Here is a 21328-nt window from a genome sequence, read left to right as displayed (position 1 = left end):
AACCAGGTTTAAGGTAATTGGCAAGGGAGCCAGTGAGAGATGGGGGAAATTGTCTTTGTGCATCTGGAAAAGCTGGTTTTAACTTTCGAAAGGGAACTGCACATATTCTTAAATAAGGAAACATGCAGGGCTATGGCAAAAGAGCAGGGGAAAGGTCATTCAGAATTGGAGATAGGTTCGAATGATGCTTGGACAGTGTCGGACTTGGAATCCATTTACTTTGCCTATTCACAAGGTTACACCTGTCCCAATGCGTTAGTTTCCAGTAGAGAACAGGTTTACCGAATCAGAGCTCATAGTGATGGGACCAACAAATGACAATCTGAAATTTTCATTTTGTAATTTACTTCAAAAATCTAGACGAATGTACATTATTAAATAGATTCGCCGGTATATCAGGTCTGACCAAGCAATTAATACAAAACAAAGGAAATAATCTGAATATCACTCAATGAACACAAACATTCAACTGTGATTTATCAGATACGAATTAACCAGTCTCATGAGTCAGCAGAGGGACAATCATTCCAGAACTTTAAACAATGAATGTTAAACCTGACTTAGGTTGAACTTCAAGTGATATGAAAACCTGCATTTGATTTGATTGGATACACTGTGCTGCCCAGGCATTGGATATTGATTAACCTGCAGCATGTTTACAAATGAAGAGACGTAAACTTTGAAGTTAAAATCACCTGGAAATATTTTAGGCATCTGTCAACTTTATTCCTTATTGGGTTGCCAGCACTAGGCTGTCATGAAATGTTACAAAGCTGTACTTTGGTCTCTTACCAGCTGGGGACAGGAACAGTAATCTTTGGATACAAAGCTCTGTCCTATCAATCAGTGAGACAAAATTATCAGGCCGACACTGAGGAATGATAAGCAGCCTGTTTGGAAGGAATGCCAGTGCAAAACTGGAGCCGTCAATTATGGATTGGAAATGAATGCTAGCTTTGCCAATGACATTCATAACCCCAAAGCAAAAAAATCAAATAAAATGCACTGTTTTCCTTAATAATTGCATCATATGATGTGCTTAGACGCAATATTAAGAACAATTCAAGTCTTAAATTTTATCCCTCATGCTAGAATACACACATATAATTCAATTAGAGCAAATCTGTTTGACTTTGAGTCTTGGTTACAAGACTGAAGGGAGCATTATATAATGCTGGAATACATGTAAATGAATGAGTTAGGCTGAGTTAGATGCTCAGATACGTTTCAGTTGATTGGACTTGTATTTTATCAGTATCAATACACTGACAAACATTGGAATTTATCTTCCTTCCATGTATTTTCAAATGCTATTGGGTGGATACCCTCAGTAGAACGCAGTTCGAGGTTTGGTGGAGGTAGAATCTAACCAACAATACACTGGGTTAAAACAAAATAGCAATCCATTGCATTTGCTAATACAGTTCACCAGTAGATGTTGTGCTGCCATATGAGACTTCCACTGACAAGCTGTCAAGCTTCAGCTCCAAACTGAACCATTAACAGAACTCAATGACTGGTACTGCTACCTTCTTTGGGCTGTTACACAGCACATTTATGAGAGGAATTTAGGTTACCCCCAAAGGAACATTAGACTTTGGAACTAAAGTTCAAGATTGCCTATGTTGGTCAAGAAAGAGTCAACATGAACAGTGATCATGTCCTTGGAAAAGCTTAGAGCTTATTAATGAGATATGGTTCAGTGGGGTGTAAATTGGGAATAATAAATTGAGTTCAATATTGCTTTTCTTTTCTTCTCCTTTCCTATTATCTTTTTGCTCCTGCAATCTGTGATTTACAAAAGGATATTCATGTGTGTGTTTTGACAGCAGCCATTAGAAAGTGCAGAGCACCACAGCTGATGTGAATGCAGTCTTCTATGTTGGTAATTGCCTAACAAGCAGGAACCACAGCATTTGCTACTTCCAACTCACTTTCTAGTTCAGAGTTCCAAGTCCAACTGTATTGCTACCAAATGCTGCTCTACCTGGCTCCGCAGTTTGAACCGTTCTCATCTGCATAATATTGGACTACGTCTGGTAATTTGTCTATCAGCTGGAGGAGTTTCCAAATTGCCTGCAGCTGAACAACAGATCTGTGTGTTGACTGTTCGAACTGGTTTCCAAAACAAAGCTATTGTAGAGGTTTTTCCTCTTGTCTGTACAGGATAACTCAGAACTCCATATTTGGGTCCGATGGCAGTAGGAGTGTAATGTTACTGCTGCACAGATTGGTAGGATGAGGACATTTTCTAAGTTTTGAGGGGGTCAAGGTCAATAATCACAGAGTGGCAGAAAACAGCAATTTATTTTCCCACTGGAACGAGGGGGGTAGGGGAAGAAAATCAGAGCCAAGCTCAACTTTTGTCACTTGTACACTTTGTACTGGGTGGAGAGTGAGTAACTGTCATTTCAACAATTTCCCATGTCCCTCACAACTGAACAAAATGACGAAGAAAAATATAGCTATAAAAAACATAACTCTTAAGAAAAAGTATGTTCAGCAGGTTTTGCTGCCTTACTGTTGAAGGAGAAATGCACTGCAAACACTACCGGCTTAAAACAAAGGGAAATTATTTAAATCCAACCACGCTGAGGAAGAAAATATAGTCAAATGACACTGCAGTAAAATCTTCAATGACTATTGTCCAAAGCCATTTTTCTAAAAACGTCGCTACTGACATCGGCAGATCCAGTGTATTGGTGCAGTCATGAAACAATTCTCACAGGAGAGTTGCTGACTGTGTAACAGGAAGTTTCACACAGGTATCCACTGCAACAGGTACATTGGTGGAATGTGTGCACAGCCTGCCTATGGCGAGAACAATGGTTGCTGACAGGAGTTTAAATTTGTTGCTGAACTGTAGAGACAAACAAACATCGAAGGCAGTGGTTCACCCAGTCCTGCCTCTTGTGTAACGACAATGCATGAAAAGTTCTACACAAGGAAGGAAGGAAGGATCAAAGCTATAAATTGCTGGAGAAACTCAGCAGGTCTGGCACCATCTGCGGAGAGAAAGCAGAGTTAACATTGAGTCCAGTGACTTCTGTTTTATTTAGGAAAGAATTATATCTTAACCTCAGGATGTGTCACAGCAGTTTATAGTTTTTGACATTTTTTGAAATGAGATTGCTGCTGCAAAGTAGGAATTGTGGGAGCCAACTTGTGCGCAGTGAAATCCCATAAACTGCAATAATTAGATATTTTTGTTTTTTTAAAAAAGTGATGGCACTTGAGAGATAATTATTGGCCAGGATGCCAGGCAGGATGTACCCACTTTTTAAAAAATACCACTGGGATTTTTAATGTCCATTCGAGGGGCTAGACGTGTCCTCAGTTTAACATATTACATTCAAAATTATTCCCCAAGTATTGGACTACAGTGTCAGCCTGGATTATGGGCTCAAGTCTTTGCACAGGGATTTGTATCCACAACCTCCAGCCTCAGTGGCAACAATGGTCTCAACTGAACAGTGTTCTGACTTAAACCCTGATGTCCTCCCAATCGCTCCCAATAAAGGAAGATAGATAATGTGAAATGCTGTAGTACTCCTGGTGTGGAACTGTAACTGCTAGGAAATCTCCCTGGTGGTCTCTGTATGGTGTGGTTTGTTAGCTTGAATGATGGTAGGTGGCAAACTAGCTATGGGAGACAAATAGTGAGCTCCAGGTCACAATTACTCTCGTAGTGAGGTAGTGGGAAAGAAGGGGGAAGACAAGAATCGTTGCTCAGCTAACTGATGGCTGTACTATGGAATAGGACATATTTCCGTCAACAGTGCCCAAAGCCAGGTAGGGAAACGGTTAGATGGAGAACAAAGGCAGGAACATACTTTAATCTCAACATTAAAATGTCACCAGTACAGCTTATTCCCTACAGTGCGCATTTCAACAGCAATAACACTTCAACGTTTCTGTGGAGTATTTGGAGCATCTTGAGTACCTGGAGCATGTCATTTAAATGCAGGTTCTTTCATTATCATTTCTACTTGACAATCGCCACCCTATAGCTGAACCACGAAGTTTAATATTGTGGACATAACTAGTTACAGTGCAGCTGGATCACAAGTGCCCAGGCTCATTTCACACAGGAGTCTTACAGAACAAACAACCTCATCCCATCTTCTTGGGTTGCATTCAGAAACTTGAGTCATACCCCCAGACTTGAGTACAAAAATCTACCGCTGAGGGAATGACTTTCAGATGTGACATATTAATTCAAGACCCTGTTTACTTTCTCAGATGAATGTATAAGCTACCATGATCCTATCTTAAAGGACAGCAGGGGATTATCCCGTTTCCTGGTAAACAGTTATTCCTCAATCAACCCAATTAAAACTGATTACTTGGTCAATACCATATTGCTATTTGTGGGATTTACTAAGCACACATCGACAGCTACATTTCCCACATGGCAACATTTCCAAGGTACTTCAATGACTAGGAAGCATATTGGAATGTCTCAGGCTCATGAAAACGGCGTTATTAAGTCCTTTGCTTTCATTTAGGCTCAGAAAAATGCTCCAGCACGCACATTCCTAAATTAGAAAAATCTTTTGTTTAAAAATAAGAGACAAACATTCAATCATTTGGTCAGCAATAATTTCTCTAAAAAGTGCCCGGCTCTTTGAAGAAAAATTACGCACAATTTAGCAGCAACAGCAACCCCAAGTGTGTAGCGTTATCTCAGATCACACACGCACAGGGTTCAAATCAAAACAATGGAGCACTGGATCTGTAAACGTCTTCCCATTCCATCACAGGAAATTTCAAAGTTAACAACAGCTTCTGCGATGTGACATTTTGAGCTTGAAGTAGGGGAAATCATTTGACCAAAAAACAATGCACAACCGTCCTGTCAGGGTGTGATAACCGCTCTGCAAGACTGTGCTTATGTGGGTCAGAATGATTTCCAAGAATTACATGGCAATAGTTGAAGGGAATGCCAAGCAGTACATTTTTCAAATTTCAAGCAGCTGGTAATAATTCATGCTGCAAAAGCATGTGACACTTGGAATCGGAGCACAGCAGACAGACAGCGAGCCCACACCCCTCTCTCAGCCTCTGCCTCCTTCCAGCATACATTTCTCCTGTGTTACCTTGGCAGTGACGAGGAGATGAAGCCTGGGCTCTTGAATTACATAATGCTTCCAAGCACAGAATTCTCACCTTCAACACAGAAATGGAGCACAGATCAACAGCAAATGTATGTGTTCTTCGATACGCAAAAGAAAGTTACTACAGCCATCACTCTACGTTCGAGCACAGTGAATGCCCCTATGGACGGCAGCAGTTTACCCAATGAGCTAATTTTTAATTTAAATTTCTTGCAACTCAGGCACTGTTTCAGCATGGAAAATAAAATCTGGTTGGTGAAAATCCAGGTTTAACTTTCAGACAGCTCTATGCAAACCTGTAATGGCCTTCAATAGCACTGCATTGCTGGACTGAACGGCCCAGACTATGGTGGTTTCAGCGGTTTTCGCCAGGAGTTAGGGGATCATTTTGAATTATTCTGTCCTTTAGACCTGCTCATGAAAATCACACATCAGTGGTTTTATTGATCATCTATCCCAATTCAGGGGAGGCAATGGTCTAGTGGTATTATTGCTGGATTGTTAATCCAGAGACTCAGGTAATGTTCTGGGGACCTGGGTTCGAATCTTACCATGGCAGATGGTGGAATTTGAATTCAGTAAAAATCTGAAGTTAAGAGTCTAACGATGACCGTGAATCCATTGCTGATTGCGGGAAAATCCCATCTGGTTCACTAATGTCCTTTAGGGAAGGGAACTTCTACCCTCACTTGGTCTGGCCTACATGTGACTCCAGACCCACAGCAAAGCAGTTCACTCTCAACAGTCCTCTGGGCAATTGGGGAAGGGCAATAAAGACTGGCCCGTCCAATGATATCCTCATCATGTGAACGAGTAAGAAAAATTAAGTGAAAAATGTCAGTTTGCTTTCCCATTTGAATCCATGTTGAGTAGCTTCTTCATTCTAGCTGCATTGTATTTACTCTTAGAGTAGATGCTAGATGACTTTGGCTTGCTGAGCCTGGCTCAGTTTATAGCACTGAATACTGAGAAGATTGTGGGTCGAACCTCACTCCGACACACTATCTCAGCTGACTTTTCACTCCCGAAATGAGGGAGAATGGTGGGAACAGGTCATGGGGAGTGTTGCAGGAGGAGAGAATCCCAAAAGATCAGGATTGCTCCCGCTGCCTTCCCTGGAGCAATACTGGAGGATAATTAATGCAGGCAGGACCCAGTATCAAGACATCATATAAATCATCGCAATTTCAAATGTATCTCTTAGCACCCCAACATCATATGGTGCATTAAAATAAATACACATTACTGAATGTTTGACTACCTCCAACTTCAAAAAGGAAGACAGAGGGTTGGAACAGGACAAAGTTATCCAAAGGCAGGAGATTCCAGACGAAACAAATAATTGAGGTATCTGAAAGGCTTCTGCCCACGGTCTACTTGAAATTTGACCTGGAATATGCTGAAGAGGATGATGGAATGTTTTCTGATGGATCGACGAATCAGGAGCACCTCGCTCACTGTGTTGCAAGTCAGAGCCCCTCAGTAGATGAATTGCCCTCCTCCATCCACTGTAGCTCCCGCTGTGCCCGCCTGTGAATCCGCCGTAGCCGCAAGATGTACAGGGCAATGGCGAGCAGGACCACAAAGAAGCAGGCGAAGAACAGGTAGTGGTTGTAGACGAAGGAGATACGCAGCCAGCTGGAATGGTTTGCTTTTCCAGATTCTCGCTGGAGGTCCCTGTCATTGATGGAGGGGATTAAGGGGAAGAGAGAGCCGGGCAAAAAACCATTATCATCATTTTCTACAGAATCTTGTAAGTTCTTCCCATGCCTGAGCAAATTTCAGTCAAGGAGACACAGGAGAGAGACACAGAGAGACAGATAGAGACAGAGAGAGACAGACAGACAAAGACAGAGAGACAGACAGACAGAGAGAGAGAGACAGACAGAGACAGAAACAGAAAGAGAGAGAGACAGAAACAGAGAGACAGAAAGAGAGATGAGGGAAAGAGAAACGAGAGAGATTTTGCCTTTTCTTTTGCAAGAGGGAGGGGCACTCAGGTACTGAAATGGTATGGGGAAATGGTATTGGTAATTTTATCTGCACCCTTTAAGGTGATCAAAAGTTAGATTTAAAAAGTGGACAGCTTCTACATTGATCAGGAGATTTATTGCGCTAAAATACCATACAAAATGAAAACTATCCCATTGATACCCCGAAAGACATCAGGCCGTTGCTCTGATTTGCAATTGCCCATGGACTTTTGGAATGCACCTTTTCACCTATCAACTAGTCACATGGGGCAATGACTTCTGCAGGGCATCTGGGAGCTCTACAAATGGGGCAAGCAACAGTGTGTTCCCTTAAGAAATCAGATTTAATGAGCAACTCAGAGTCTGAACCAGCAAGTGCTTGTTAGATCAAAGAGAAGGAAATGGAATTCAGGGAATATACAAGAGACACTACGCAAAAGAATAATCATTAGCTTTTTTTTAAGTAACTAAAATTTAGAAGAATGACACTCTACAATCAGCAAAGCTAGTTTTCAGCACCAGAGAGGTTGCTTAGCAGTAAAAGGGTACTTAAACTGGAATGGACAAGCCCTAGCTTTCGCTGGCAAGTTTAGTATGCATCAATGAGGTAACTCTCACACTGTTCTGTGTGTTTCAATGATGAATCTCTCACCAGGTTTGGAAATAAAGGGTAGCTCGGACACCAACTTCCTTACTTCCACTGTTAGCAGTGCATATATAGTGACCTAAAGTTACTGCACTCTTTCTACGCACAAACAGTAAATGTTGCCATTTTTACCACAAAGTTTTGCCCATAACAACACAACTTGCACAGAATACAATGCAATTCTCAAATTCAGACTTCTCAAAAGTCCCTCTGCGTTTTGCTAACCATTCTTTTATTCAGAAACTTACCTGAGAGGTAGAAAGCGAGTTTTATAAAGAATTGCTCCCAGTGTCCATTGCACCTCCTTGTCATACACCAGTTGAGCTGTCTTCAGGTTGGAATAGTCAGCTGGGAAGTTAAAACCACTGTGTAATACCTCATGCATCCATGCAGATTTAAAACACTGATATCTGCAAAGTTAGGGAAGAAGGTCAGATCATGACAGACCAAAATAAACCGTACACCCCAATAGAGCCATTTGCCTTTAAAACAGTAAAACATGCCATGATACATCACAGCAGAATTTTAGATCCAGACCTCCCCTCCATCATAAGGTCAGAAGTGGGATGTTCAGTGACTGCGCAATACTTAACGCCATTTGCAACTCCTTAGGTGAGGCAGTCCATGTCCAAATGCAATAGGACCTCAACAATATTCAGACTTGGGCTGAGAGGTTCCAAGTAACATTCGCACCACAAATGCCAGGCAATAGCCATTTCCAATACAAGATAAGCTAATCATGGCCCCTTGACATTCAATGGTGTTACCAACACTGAAATCCCAGCTGTCAACATCCTGGAGTTGTCATTGACCAGAAACTGAACTGGATTAGCCAAGTAAATACAGTGGCCACAAGAGCAAGTCAGAGTCTAGGAATACTCTCCATTTGCCTGGATAAGTGCAACTCCAACAACACAAGAAGCTTGACACTGTCCAGGACAAAGCAGCCTGTTCGATTGGCACCACATTGACAAACATTCAATCACTATACTACCAATGCACAAAATGCACTGCATAAATTCACGAAGCACCCTCAGAAAGCACCTTGCAAACCCACAACCACTTCCATCTAGAAGGACATGGGCAGCAAATACATGGGAACATGTATTTCCATCTGCAAGTTCCCATCCAAGTCACTCACCATTCTGACTTGGAAATATATCACCATTTCTTCGCTGGGTCAAAATCCTGGAGTTCCTTCCCTAAGGGCATTGTGGGTCTACCTATAGCACATGGACTGCAGCAGGTGAAGAAGACAGCTCACCACCACCTTGTCAAGGGGCAACTAGGGATGGACAATAAATGCTGGCCAGTGAATAATGCCCACATCCTACGTGCAAATGAAAAAAAAAGACACCGTGCCACATAATGAGCTATTTAGGGCATGTTCAAAGGGCCAGGCTTCGAGGAGTTTTTTAATGGAGGTGAGCATGTATTATGGAAGGAATTCCAGAGCCTCAAGAAACAACAAAATAAAGGACTGTAATCCTCACAGCTCTAACTTTTAGAAGCTGATGATTTTGTTTATCTAATTATCTCCGATGTCTCCTTTACAGTTATTGAATTTTACAATATATTTTAAAACGATAGTTGTCTATATTGCAAAAGGCTATATAAATTTAAGTTCAAAGTTAAGTTTAAGTTTAAAAATGCAAGATTGGTGTCATACTCCAATTTGATTTATTTCCTCTCACTCTCTTGAAGGGGTCTCACACAAAGGGGGCCTCACCCTTTTATCTCTATTTCTTAGGTTTGAAAATAAACTCAGTACTCATGATTCCTTTTGCCATTTGCTCAGTGCATACTTCGAAATATTCCATTCAGTGATTAATTGTTCTTCCTTTGCTGCTATCAATCTGCTTGCATTAATGGAATAATTACAAAACAGAATGCTATAGCACAGAGATAATCTCTGCACCAATGTCATTCTCCACATGAGTCATTGACTCTTCTTATTCTACTGCGTAGAACATTACTGCACAAAGGCAGAGAATTCAGTCAGTGTACAGCCTTATCTCTTGTTAAATCATTTCAAGGCACTTCTATAATGCAGTGCAGGGACTGGTAATCTGAAAAGATGTGGCAGCGTTTCAGCGTCAGCAGGCATTAGATGGCTCACCAATGCAGTGTGTACTGATGGAGAGCGGATATTGGCTAGGAAACTGGATGGATTGCCTGGAGACCTTCTAAACTAATCAGGCAGACAGGACCTCAGTTTAAACTCTCCCCCAAGTAATGGCCCCTACAACAGCAGAATGACTGCCACATCTTGTATTCAGATTGGCTTGATCAGGAAATCAGAACAAAGAACTCTGGACACAAACCTTCACCTGATGTCCTTCTTTTAACTTTGATAAATTCATGACAGATTTGGCTGAAACATACATACTTTTTTATCTTAAAAAGACATAAATAAAATCCATCTCTAAAACTCCAACAAACGACGTGATCATTTAAAGTAGTGAGGTGGCCATGCAGTGGTAACTTTACTGGACGAGTAATCCAGAGCCCCAGGCTGATGTCTTGGGCTTGAATCTCACCATGGCAAATGGTGAAACCTGAATTTAATAAAATCTGAAATTTAAAAAGACAGACTAGTCTAATCGGAACCACAAAATCATTTTAAAAAATTCATTCCCAGGATGTGGACATAGCTGCCGATCCCTAACTGCAATTGAGAGTCACATGTGGACCAGACCAGGTAAGGATGGCAGGTTCCTTCCCTAAAGGACATCAGTGAACCAGATGGGCTTTTCCTGACAATCAACAATAGTTTTATGATCATTTGAGTTTTAATTCCAGATTTTTACTGAAATCAAATTCTTACTATCTGCCTCGATGGTACTCAAACCCAGGTCTCAAAACATTGCCTGTGTCTCCAATTTTTAGTCTAGAGATAATACTACTAGGTTTATCTATCTGGGTTTACGAGTGCCCTTTGGGGAAAGGGATTGGTGTCCACACCCAGTCTGGTCCCTACATGACTCCAGACCCACAGCGACGTGGTCGAATCGGAAATAGCCCGGGGAGCCAATAAGTTCAAAGACAATTAGGGCTGGACAAGAAATGCTGGCCTCATTAGTGACACCCACTTGCCATGTAAGGGTTAAAACGACAGGCACAGTATAACCAAGACAGGAGCTGTGTAAATATTCAGACAATTGCCCATCAGTCTGCAGACAAAAGGAAGGGACCAGGAGATTAGTACACAATTGAACAGTCGCTTTGTGCCAAGCTTTTGAAAGCCTGTGTATTTACAATTGCTTGTAACTGATGCTGTTTTATAATGGTTCCTGCTGTGAGACTGTCCTTCATGTGTCCAGCGTGTTTCTCAAATGGTAGGCCCAGCAAGACTGAAGTTGCGGGTCACACTCTTGAGCTTAGCTGCAAAGAAGGTCACATGTATGTTCAATCATAGCAGGTGGGAAAATCTTCCAAATAACTAACCTTTCATGTGAACAAGGAGCACAGATAGAAGTTAGACTGTTAGCCTGATTGTTGTACAGAAGTACAGTAAACAGTTACACCTGCAGTTGCTTTGTATTAGCCTGAAAGTACTTGTCTAACTGTACTCTGAAAAAAACAAGACAGTTTTAAACTGTCCACTCCAAATGTTGCAGAAATGAACTTGCCTGTGATCAAGATCAGCTAATTAATGATAGGTGTGGCAAAGATTCATGAGAAAGGTTCAAGTGATGAGGAACCTCAGTTACACAGAACTGGAGAAGTTGGGATTCTTTTCCTCAGAGATGAGGGTGCAAGGAGATTTGATCAAATTCTGTGGAAGCTCAACAGAAGGACAGGGAAAGATTTTTCTCATTGACGGACGAATCAAGAGCGATGGGGCATGGATTTCAGGTAATTAGCAAAAAAAAGCAACTGAGATACGAGGGAAAAACTTTTTCATGCAGTGAGTGGTTATATCTGGAAATGCACAACCTGCAAGTGTGGTGGAAGCAGGATTTGCCATGACATTTTAAAGAGAGTTATATTATTACCCAAAAAGGAAGAGAAATGCAGGGCTATAGTAAAAAGGTAGGGGTTAGCACTAGGTGAACTGCTCTTTCAGAGACCCAGCACAGAACAACGGGCCAAATGGCCCCTTTCTGCATTATTATTTGATGAGCACAGGATAGCCTTTTGTCTACTCTATAATTTGTCAACAGGGAACAACTTAATGCATAAATGAGGCAGATGTTCTAATATTTTCATCCTCCTCACCACCACAAAAAGAAAATCAGTTTTTTCTGTCTCCTTTCTCCTCCTATAAGAGGCTTGGGGGAAACACCGTGGAAGGGGAAAGGACATATTTAGAGCATTTTGTTGGTACTTGTTTCTGGGATGTGAGCATCATTGGCAAGTCTTGTATTTATTGTTCATTTTTAATTATCCTGTCAAAGAACTTCCTACTTTGCTCACACTAACCTTCAACCCCAAAGTCTCAATTACTCGACTGTTCTCTGAAATCGCCAACACCATCTGAACATCGAGCAATGTAAAATTCACTTAAGGCAGTATCTCAGTTGACCTACTGGTGCATACACATCAGTCACAGTCCTTGAATGATTACTTGGGCAGAGATTTATGTGGTTCTGCTCAAGCTTCTGATGTGCTAAGATAAGTCTCTGACATACTTACTTCAATCTGTGAAGGTCAGCGTGCGATGAGAACAGATTGAGATCAAACCGTTCTTTTAACGTTGTCCATTTGGTAGCACAGTAATCCTAACAAAAAAATTACAATGGAATAAAATTAGTCTTAAAGACATTCGTTACCACAACAGTCTCTCATGGAACACTCTCATCAGGCCTGCGTGATTAATTCCGATATATTCAAAGTTGCTGCATTGTAAATAGCGGTTTTCCCCACTTTTCTCAAAGATGAAACTAAATTCTGGTAACTTAGAATTTCTGAATTGTAGCTAACAACCCAACTGTTTCACTCCCACTAGTCTGGGACAAATTCCCAATTTGTTTTTATATTAACACCAAGTCACAGAAAATAAATGTCTTGCCATTGTCAGCCACATCGAGAGAAAGAAATAAAAAGCATCTGCCAGCAGAACTTGGTAAGGTGACTGCATCCTGTATCCCACTGGTGTTGCAATGTGGGCTAAATAGAGGCTTTGTTCAAATGGAATGGTATTCTGACTTGGGAAAAGGAACTCGAAAAAAATAAGTGCTCATCTCAAAGATCAGTGGCAACTGCAGAATACCTTAGTCATGCTGTGAGTTTCAGAGTTTGGCTGTACTTCCTCATAAATGGTACCTCGGTAAACTCTCCCAGATTATATCATAACTCAGTCTCATGTGAGAAAGTCTTCAGCAACTACTGATTTATAAGTGATTTTATCAATATGTTAATTTTTAAAAAAAAAACAAATTAACTTTTTGTTAACCTAACTTTTTGTAACGCCTAAACACTGTTGCTGTGTGTGAGACAATGAAGGTCCTATTCAGAGAACAACTCAGAGCAACCACATCTTTGATCTTGTATTTCTCCAGTTTCTTGTGATGCCAACGTAAATAAACGTGGAAGTTGAAAGAGACCACGAGGTTTTTAGCAGATGAGACAAATCAGTCTGAAGTAATGAACCACAAAACAAACAGCATGCTGAACTGCAACACGAGAATACAAGCCAGAGAAGGTTATCCTCAAATTGTATAGGGCTTTAGTTGGATCACTTCTTATGCAGTGTCCATTTCTGGTCACAAAAATGCAAGATAGTCACTCAAGACTTAGAAATGTTTCAGTAAACACTTCGAACATCATAGGAACACAGAAAGCTAGCATACTGGTGCAGCAAGTAATCAGGAAGGCTAATGGAATGTTGGCCCTTATTTCAAGAGGGTTGGAGTATCAGAGTAGGGAAGTTTTACTGCAACTGTACAAGGTATGGGGAGATCACATCTGGAGTACCTGAGCAGTTTTGCTCCTCTTATTTAAGAAAAGGTATTATTTTATTGGAGGAAGTTCAGGAAAGATTCACCAGGATGATCTCCCGTAAGGAGGGACTGTCTTAAAAGCAAAGATTCAACAGGTTGGGACACTACTCACTGGAGTTTAGAAGAATGACAGTTCATTTCATTGAAACATATAGGATTCTTAAGGAGTTTGAAAGGGTAAATGCTGAAGGATGTTTCCCCTCGCTTGAGTGTTTAGGACCAGAGGGCATAGCTACAGCATTAATGAGGTGCCAACTTAAGGATGAGATGAAGAGAAATTCCTTCTGAGGGTCGAGTGTCTTAGGAGCTCCTAGCTACAGACAGCTGTGGGGCAGAGTCAAAGTGTATATTGAAGGCCGAGACAGCTAGATTCTTGATCAGTAGGAAAATCAAGGGTTATGGGGAAAGGGGAGGAAAGTGGGCGTGAGGAATGTCTGATCAGCCAGGATTATATTGAATGGCAGAGCAGGCTCGAGGGGCAAACTCCTGTTTGTATTTCTTGTGGTCTTATAGCAAATCAACATCAGGAGAAAATGGGACTTTTTAAGATTAAAAAAAGAGGTGACTGAAAGGTGATCTTGTAGAGGCTTACAAGATGATCAACTCCCAGCTTACTGGAAGAACACCAAATGTTTGTCAAAGTGCTGGCCAACAAACCACCCTGACCAACCACGCCAAAAATCTGCTTGTGGGATCATACTCGGCCCATTTTTGGCTCCTACACATATCCATATAACATTAACTGCGCATCAGAATGTTTTCCATCAGGTAAAGCAATGATATCCTAACAGCTTTTTAAATAATGCTTTCTTTAATAACACTGCAAAATTGGATTCAGAACACTACATCAAACTAAACTGTGATAATACTGATAATTAAATTTGTAAAAGACAAATTTAGCACTGGTAGCACAAACGAAAGATTCAACACGTGGAGCAGACCTCTGGATTGCACTACAGATTGTATAAAAGTCTTCAAATCATTATATACCATGACAGGAAAGGAAGGGAGTAGAATGGGAAAAATAATTTGCAGCATCTTTCTGGATGAACGAGTCAAAAAATGCGATAAACAATTTTACATGGGAAAGGTGAGCACTTCTTATCAAGGAATTTGGAACTCCACACAAGGTCTAGCTGAGGCAAATGGCACTGATGTATTGAAAGGAAAACCAGATAAACACGAGGAAGGAGGAAGAGAATATTATACTGAAATTGTGAAGAAAGGTGAGACAAGGCTCATGTGGACAATATACCCTGGTGGTAATCAGTTGAACCAGGTGGATGATCCATCTCAGCCTTGACACAAGATTCCCAACAGCCCAGAGGCGAGTCTTCAGCCACGTCAATTCATTTCACAAATGCATCAATACACAGCTGAAGGCACTGGATATTGCAATGGTTACGGGCCCTGACAACATTCTGGTAACAGTACTGCAGATTTGTGCTCCAGGCTGCAGTCTATGTCTAAATGCAATATCCAGGCCTGGTCTGGAAAGTGGCAAGTAATATTTGCACCACACAAATGCCAGGCAATGACCATCTCCAATAAGAGACAAGCCAACCTTCGCCCCCTGACACTGAATGGTGTTACCATCCCTGAATCCCCAACTATCAACATCCTAGAGGTTATCACTGACCAGAAAATGAACTGGACTTGCCATATAAATATACCAGCTACAAGAACAGTTCAGAGGGTAGGAATACTGGAACGAGTAACTCATCTTCTAATCCACCATTTACAAGGCACAAGTTAGGAGTAAGATGGAATACTCCTCACTTCCCTGGATGGGCACAACCCCAACAACAAGAAACTTGATGCCATCCAAGACAAAGCAGCCCACTTGATTGGCACCACATCCACAAGCATCCACTCCCTCCATCACCGACACTAAGTAGCAGCAGTGTGTACCATTGACAAGATACACTGGAGAAATTCAAAGATTCTTAGTCAGCACCTTCCAAACTTTCAATCAATTCCAACCAGCAGGACAAGGGCACCACTTGCAAGCTTCCCTCCAGGCCACTCGCTATCCTGACTTGGAAGTATATCACCATTCCTTCACTGTCACTGGATCAAAATCCTGGAATTCCCTCCCTGACAATATTGCGGGTCTACCTACAGCACATAGAGTGTAGTAGTTCAAGATGAGAGCTCACCACTGCCTACAAGGGCAACTAGGGATGGGTAATAAATGCTGGCCCAGCCAGAAATATGCACATCCCATGAAAGAACTTTTAAAAAAAAAGGACTGGCTATGCCTTATTCAAGCTGTTCTAACAACAGCTGCAACAGTGACATCTATCCGGCAATGTGGAACGTTTCTCAGGTGGGTCCTGTCCTCAAAATGCAGGACAAATCCAATCTGGCCAGTTATTGTCCCATTAGTATATTCCCAATCATCAGTAAAGTGAAGGAAGTGGTCGTTGAGTGTGCCATCAAACAGCACTTGCTCAACAAGAACCAACTCACTGACACACTGTTTGGATTCTGTCAGGACCACTTAGCTTATGAGTTTATTACAGTCTTGGCCCAAATTTGGACACAAAAGCTGAACTCCAGGTGAGGTGACAGCAGTTTGCCCTGGACATCATAGGTAACATTCGAGAGCACGTGAGATCAAGGAGTGCTAGCAAACTAGAGTTTATGGGAGTCAAGAAAGAACGTGGGCTGAAGTCAAATCAAGCACGAAAGAACACCGTGGTTCATGGCGGCCAATCCTCTTAGACCAAGGTCATCACTGCAGTAGTTTCTCAAGATAGTGCACAGATGCAAACATTTTCACCAGCTCCACCAATTATTTTCAGAAGGTCAGAAGTGGGGATGTTTACTGGTTATTGCACAATGTTCAACAATATTCAAAACTCCTCAGATACTGGGAAAGCAGTTCATCTCCATATTCAACAAACCCTGAACAATATTCAGGCTTGTCCTAATAAGTGGCAAATAACATTCATGCCACACAAGTGCCAAGCAATGGCCATCTCAAATAAGATATTCAAATGGAATTCCTATCACTGAATCCTCCCCATTACATCCTGGGGGTTAGTGTTGACCAGAAACTTAATGAAACTGAACATATAAATATTGTAGTTACAAGAGTAAGTCAAAGGCTGGGAATTCTGAAATAACTCAGCTTGCAACTCTCCTGTCTACCATTTACAAGGCACAAGTCAGGGGTGAGATGGGATACTCTCCATTTGCCTGGATGACTGAAGCTTCAACAATGCTAAAGAAGCTTGACACCATGTAGGACAAAGCAGCCCGCTTGAGTGGCATCCACCTTCAACACTAACTCCCTCAACCCCTGAAGCATAGTAGCAGCAGTGTGTACCGCCTACAATATGCATTGTAGCATCTCACCAAGACTCCTTCAAGCACATCTACTGGAGTTGCTATCTCTACCAAATAGAAGGACAAGAACAGCAAATGGCTGGGAGCAATACTTGTATGTTCCCCTTCAAGCCTCACACCATCCTCACTTGAAACAATATCACTATTCCTTCACTGTTGCTAGGTCAACATCCTGGGATTTCCTTCCTAATAGCATTGTGAATGCACCTATGCCACAGACTACAGTAGTTCAAGAACATAGTTCACTACCAACTTCTCCAGGGCAGTTAGAGATGAGCAATAAATGATGATCTAGCCAATGATGGCCACATCCAGTAAACTGTAAAAACAAATGGCCTCTGAGCTGTACATTCTATACACTGGATGTTGCCAAATGATTTTATGACCATGTAAAAATATATTAGATTGCCATACCTTCGCTGCTTTTGTGTATTTAACGCCATCATAGTGACCTCCCATGCGCAATACGTCTTCAGTACAGTAATAAAACTCAGAGAATCCATAGAATTCACTATTATGGAAGTCAATGGGTGACTGATAAACCCCATTGAGGGATGTGTTTGCCTCATTCCCTTTGTTCAGGAATGGTTTTATTAGTTTGCAACACTCATCAAAGTTCCCGGCACCTTTCAAGTGCATTGTCTGTTCATCCTTTTGAATGATATCGGTTGTTTCAACTGACAAGCAGGGATCGAGGTAGGGGGTCTCTGCGCTGAAACCCATATATTGGCCAAGCAGCCTGCAAGAAAAGTAATCACTTTAATATTTTTTTAAAAACTCTCAAGTTAGTTAAATCATGTTTCCTCGCTCTATCATTTATTCCATTTGGACTGTATTCCAAACATAGCATCCATCTAAATTTCAAAACCATGTTTAATTTCTTTTGGTATTAGACTGAAAATTTGGAATAATTTTTGTGTGTCCTTAGCTGATGACCTGATACCATGAGTAATCATTAAAAAAAATACAAACCACCTAAACTGTAATTACAGTGTTGCCTTTTAAGAACTAATAAGAATCCACTAAATTCTTCTCAACTAGATCACAGCCTGTATGTCAGTTCAGCTATTTATTATACACTACATAAAAAGACATTGACCCACTTGTTTCCTCTTATTTGATCCATCATTTGCAAAGAAGACAGTGAGAGTTACTAACTCAATTAACTTTATTTGCTCATGGTATGTGGATGTTGTCAGCTGACCAGCATTTATTCCTTCCTTAGTTGCCCTTGAATGCTGAAGTGCAGAATGTGGTGTCAACTTCAAAATACATAGTTTTGCAATAAACAGTTACTATGAAATAGAGTTTTGCTGCTATTTGGAGAAGCAGAAATCAAATTTAAATAATACCCACTTAAGAGTACAGATTTATCTTTGGCTTGTACAAGTCAAAATATATTCTCACATTAACTGGATTGAGACTAACATAGATTGGAACTGCCATAGTGTTAAGGGCTTAGCTGGGCTGGTTTGTTAAATGTGCTCAGAAAAGTTTCCTCAAACGGTAAATAGAGGGTCCTACTCAGGAAGGGGCAAAACTCGATCTACTCTTGGGAAATAGGGCAGGACAGGTGACTGAGGTGACAGTGGGGAAGCACTTTGGGAACAGTGACCATAGTTCTATTAATTTTAAAATAGTTATGGAGAAGGACAAAACTGGTCCACAGGTTCAAGTTCTAAACTGGGACAAGGCGAATTTTGATGGAATTAGACAGGAGCTTGCACGAGTTGATTGGAGTAGTTTGTTTGCAGGCAAAGGGACCTCTGGCAAGTGGAAGGCCTTTAAAAGTGTGATAGCTCGAGTTCAAGGCCAGGAGTAGGGAATCCTGGATGACAAGAGATATTAAGTCTTTGACTCAAAAATGAGAAGGCATGGCTCAGGAACAGGCAGCTAGGGTCAAGGGAATCCCTGGAGGTATATAGGGGATACAGAAGCTTACTGAAGAAGGAAATCAGAAGGGTGAAAAGGAGGCATGAGATAGTTTTGGCTGAGAAGAATAGGGTGAATCCAAAGAGATTCTTTAAGTATATTAAGGGCCAAAGAATAACTAGAGAGAGAATAGGACTACTCAAGGACCAAAGTGGACATGTATGTGTGGAACTGCAGGAGATGGACAAGGTCCTCAATGAATATTTCTCCTCTGTGTTTACCGTGGAGAAAGACATGAAGACTTGGGAACTAGGGGAAGTTAGTGGCGAAATCCTGGGGACAGTCCATATCACACTAGAAGTGGTGTTGGAAGTAGTCACATGTATGAAAGTGAATAAATCTCCTGGGCTTGATCAGATATATCCAAGGATCCTGCAAGAGGCTACAGAAGAAATTGCGGCGGCCCTGGCTGATATATCTGCATCATCGTTAGCCATAGGCGAGGTCCCGGAAGACTGGAGGGTAGCAAATGTTGTGCCCTTATTCAAGATGGGCTGCAAAGAAAAACCTGGGAATTATAGACCAGTAAGATTAACATCTGTGGTAGGTAAGTTACTTGAGGAGATTCTGAGGATAAGATATACACGCATTTAGAAAGACAGGGTTTGATTAAGAGTAGTCAGTGTGGTTTCGCGCATGGGAGATGTTTGATAAAGTGACCAGAAGGTTGACAAGGGCAGGGCGGTAGACGTAGTCTAAATGGATTTCACTAAGGCCTTTGATAAGGTTCCACATGATAGGCTGCTCTGGAAGATTAGATCGTAGGGAATCCAGGGAGAGCTGGCAAATTGGATACACAATTGGCTTGATGGTAGGAAGCACAGAGTAATAGTGGAAGGATGCTTGTCGGACTGGAGGCCTGTGACTAGTGGCGTGCGTCGGGGTCAGTGCTGGGCCCATTGCTGTTTGTTATCTATAGCAATGATTTGGATGAGAATGTACAAGGCATGCAGCAGTAGTATCGTGGATAGTGAAGAAGGTTATTAGAAATTGCAGCAAGATCTTGATCAGCTGGGGAAATGGGCTGGGAAATGGCAAATGGAGTTTAATACAGATAAGTGTGAGGTGTTGCAGTTTGGAAAGTCACATCAAGGTAGGAGTTTCATGGTGAACGGCAGGACCTGAAGGACTGCAGTGGAACAGAGGGACCTTGGAGTTCAGGTGCACGGCTCTTGAAAGTGGAGTCACAGGTAGACAGGGAAGGGAAGAAGGCTTTTGGCACACTGGCCTTCATCAGTCAGGGCACTGAGTATACAAGTTGGAAAGTTATGTTGCAGTTGTACAGGATGTTGGTGAGGCCGCACATGGAGTATAGTACTCAGTTTTGGTCATCTTGCTATAGGAAGGATGTTATTAAACTGGAAACAGTGCAGAAGAAATTTACAAGGATGCTGCCAGGACTCAAGGGACTGAGTTATTGGGAGAGGGTGGACAAACTGGGACATTTTTCTTTGGAGCATAGGAGACTGAGGGGGGTTCTTATAGAAGTGTGTAAGATCATGAGAGGCATGGATAGGGTGCATGCACTCAGTCTTTTTCCCAGGGTTGGAGGATCGAGGCATCAGTTTAAGGTAAGAAGGGAAAGAATACATGGGAATCTGAGGGGCAACTTTTTTTACACACAGAGTGGTATGCATACAGAATGAGCTGCCAGTGGAAGTCGTTGAGTACATTAACAACATTTAAAAAGCAGTTGGACGAATACATGGATTGGAAAGATTTAGAAGGATATGGGCCAAGTGCAGGGAAATGGGGGTTAGCGTGGATGGACATTTGTGGGGATTTTCGTCAGCCTGGACCAGTTTTACTCTATAACTACAATAGTGCTCTGCAAAAGCCTGTGTGGGGGGAGAAATACCATTTAAATATAAACTTCTTTCCCTTGAGCAAGACATAGCATAAACATTACTCTGCTTTTCAGTGGGATTTGTTTATGGATTCCTACATATTTCTGCCCATTTTTTTTACCCTTCCTCCTCTTACACATTGCTGGCTGCCCTCTAATACATCGCCATCAAGTATGAGCACGAACACCTACTGTTTGACTGCAAAGGTCAGGCAGCCTGATCTCACTGATGGCTGTATGAATGCATTTAAAATTTTGGAAGATTGGATAGAAATCAGGATCAGGAAACTGACATGATTCTCTGCACCGAGACCACTGCCAGCATGCATACTAAGCTGTTGGATTTCTCAGTAAGCTTGCTGTTCAATTTTGGGATTCCAATAGTAAACTACCGTATTATGATGCGCAACATACCTATTCGTGGCAGTGGTATTATTGAAAATTAGATCTTCATAGAGTTGCCGTGCATAATTCCCACCGAATCCCAGGAAGGTAGTTACGTAGACCCTGTACAC

General features: G+C 41.6%; 1 protein-coding gene across 1 annotated transcript; it reads right to left on the bottom strand.

The window, feature by feature from the left end:
• Positions 1-323: 323 nt before the first annotated feature.
• LOC109923666 (ectonucleoside triphosphate diphosphohydrolase 4-like) lies at positions 324-21322 on the bottom strand (the record flags this gene model as incomplete). The annotated part of the gene is made up of 5 exons (XM_048593224.1): positions 324-6794; positions 7985-8146; positions 12375-12460; positions 17450-17774; positions 21228-21322. Coding segments are annotated over 5 exons (876 nt in total), but the record flags the coding sequence as incomplete, so codon positions are not given.
• Positions 21323-21328: the final 6 nt, after the last annotated feature.

The sequence above is a fragment of the Rhincodon typus genome, unplaced genomic scaffold (assembly GCF_021869965.1).
Source record: "Rhincodon typus isolate 14 unplaced genomic scaffold, sRhiTyp1.1 hic_rhity00002518, whole genome shotgun sequence".
NCBI lineage: Eukaryota > Metazoa > Chordata > Chondrichthyes > Orectolobiformes > Rhincodontidae > Rhincodon > Rhincodon typus.
Note: the sequence above shows the minus strand (reverse complement) of the source record. Positions and strands in the feature narration are given on the sequence as shown.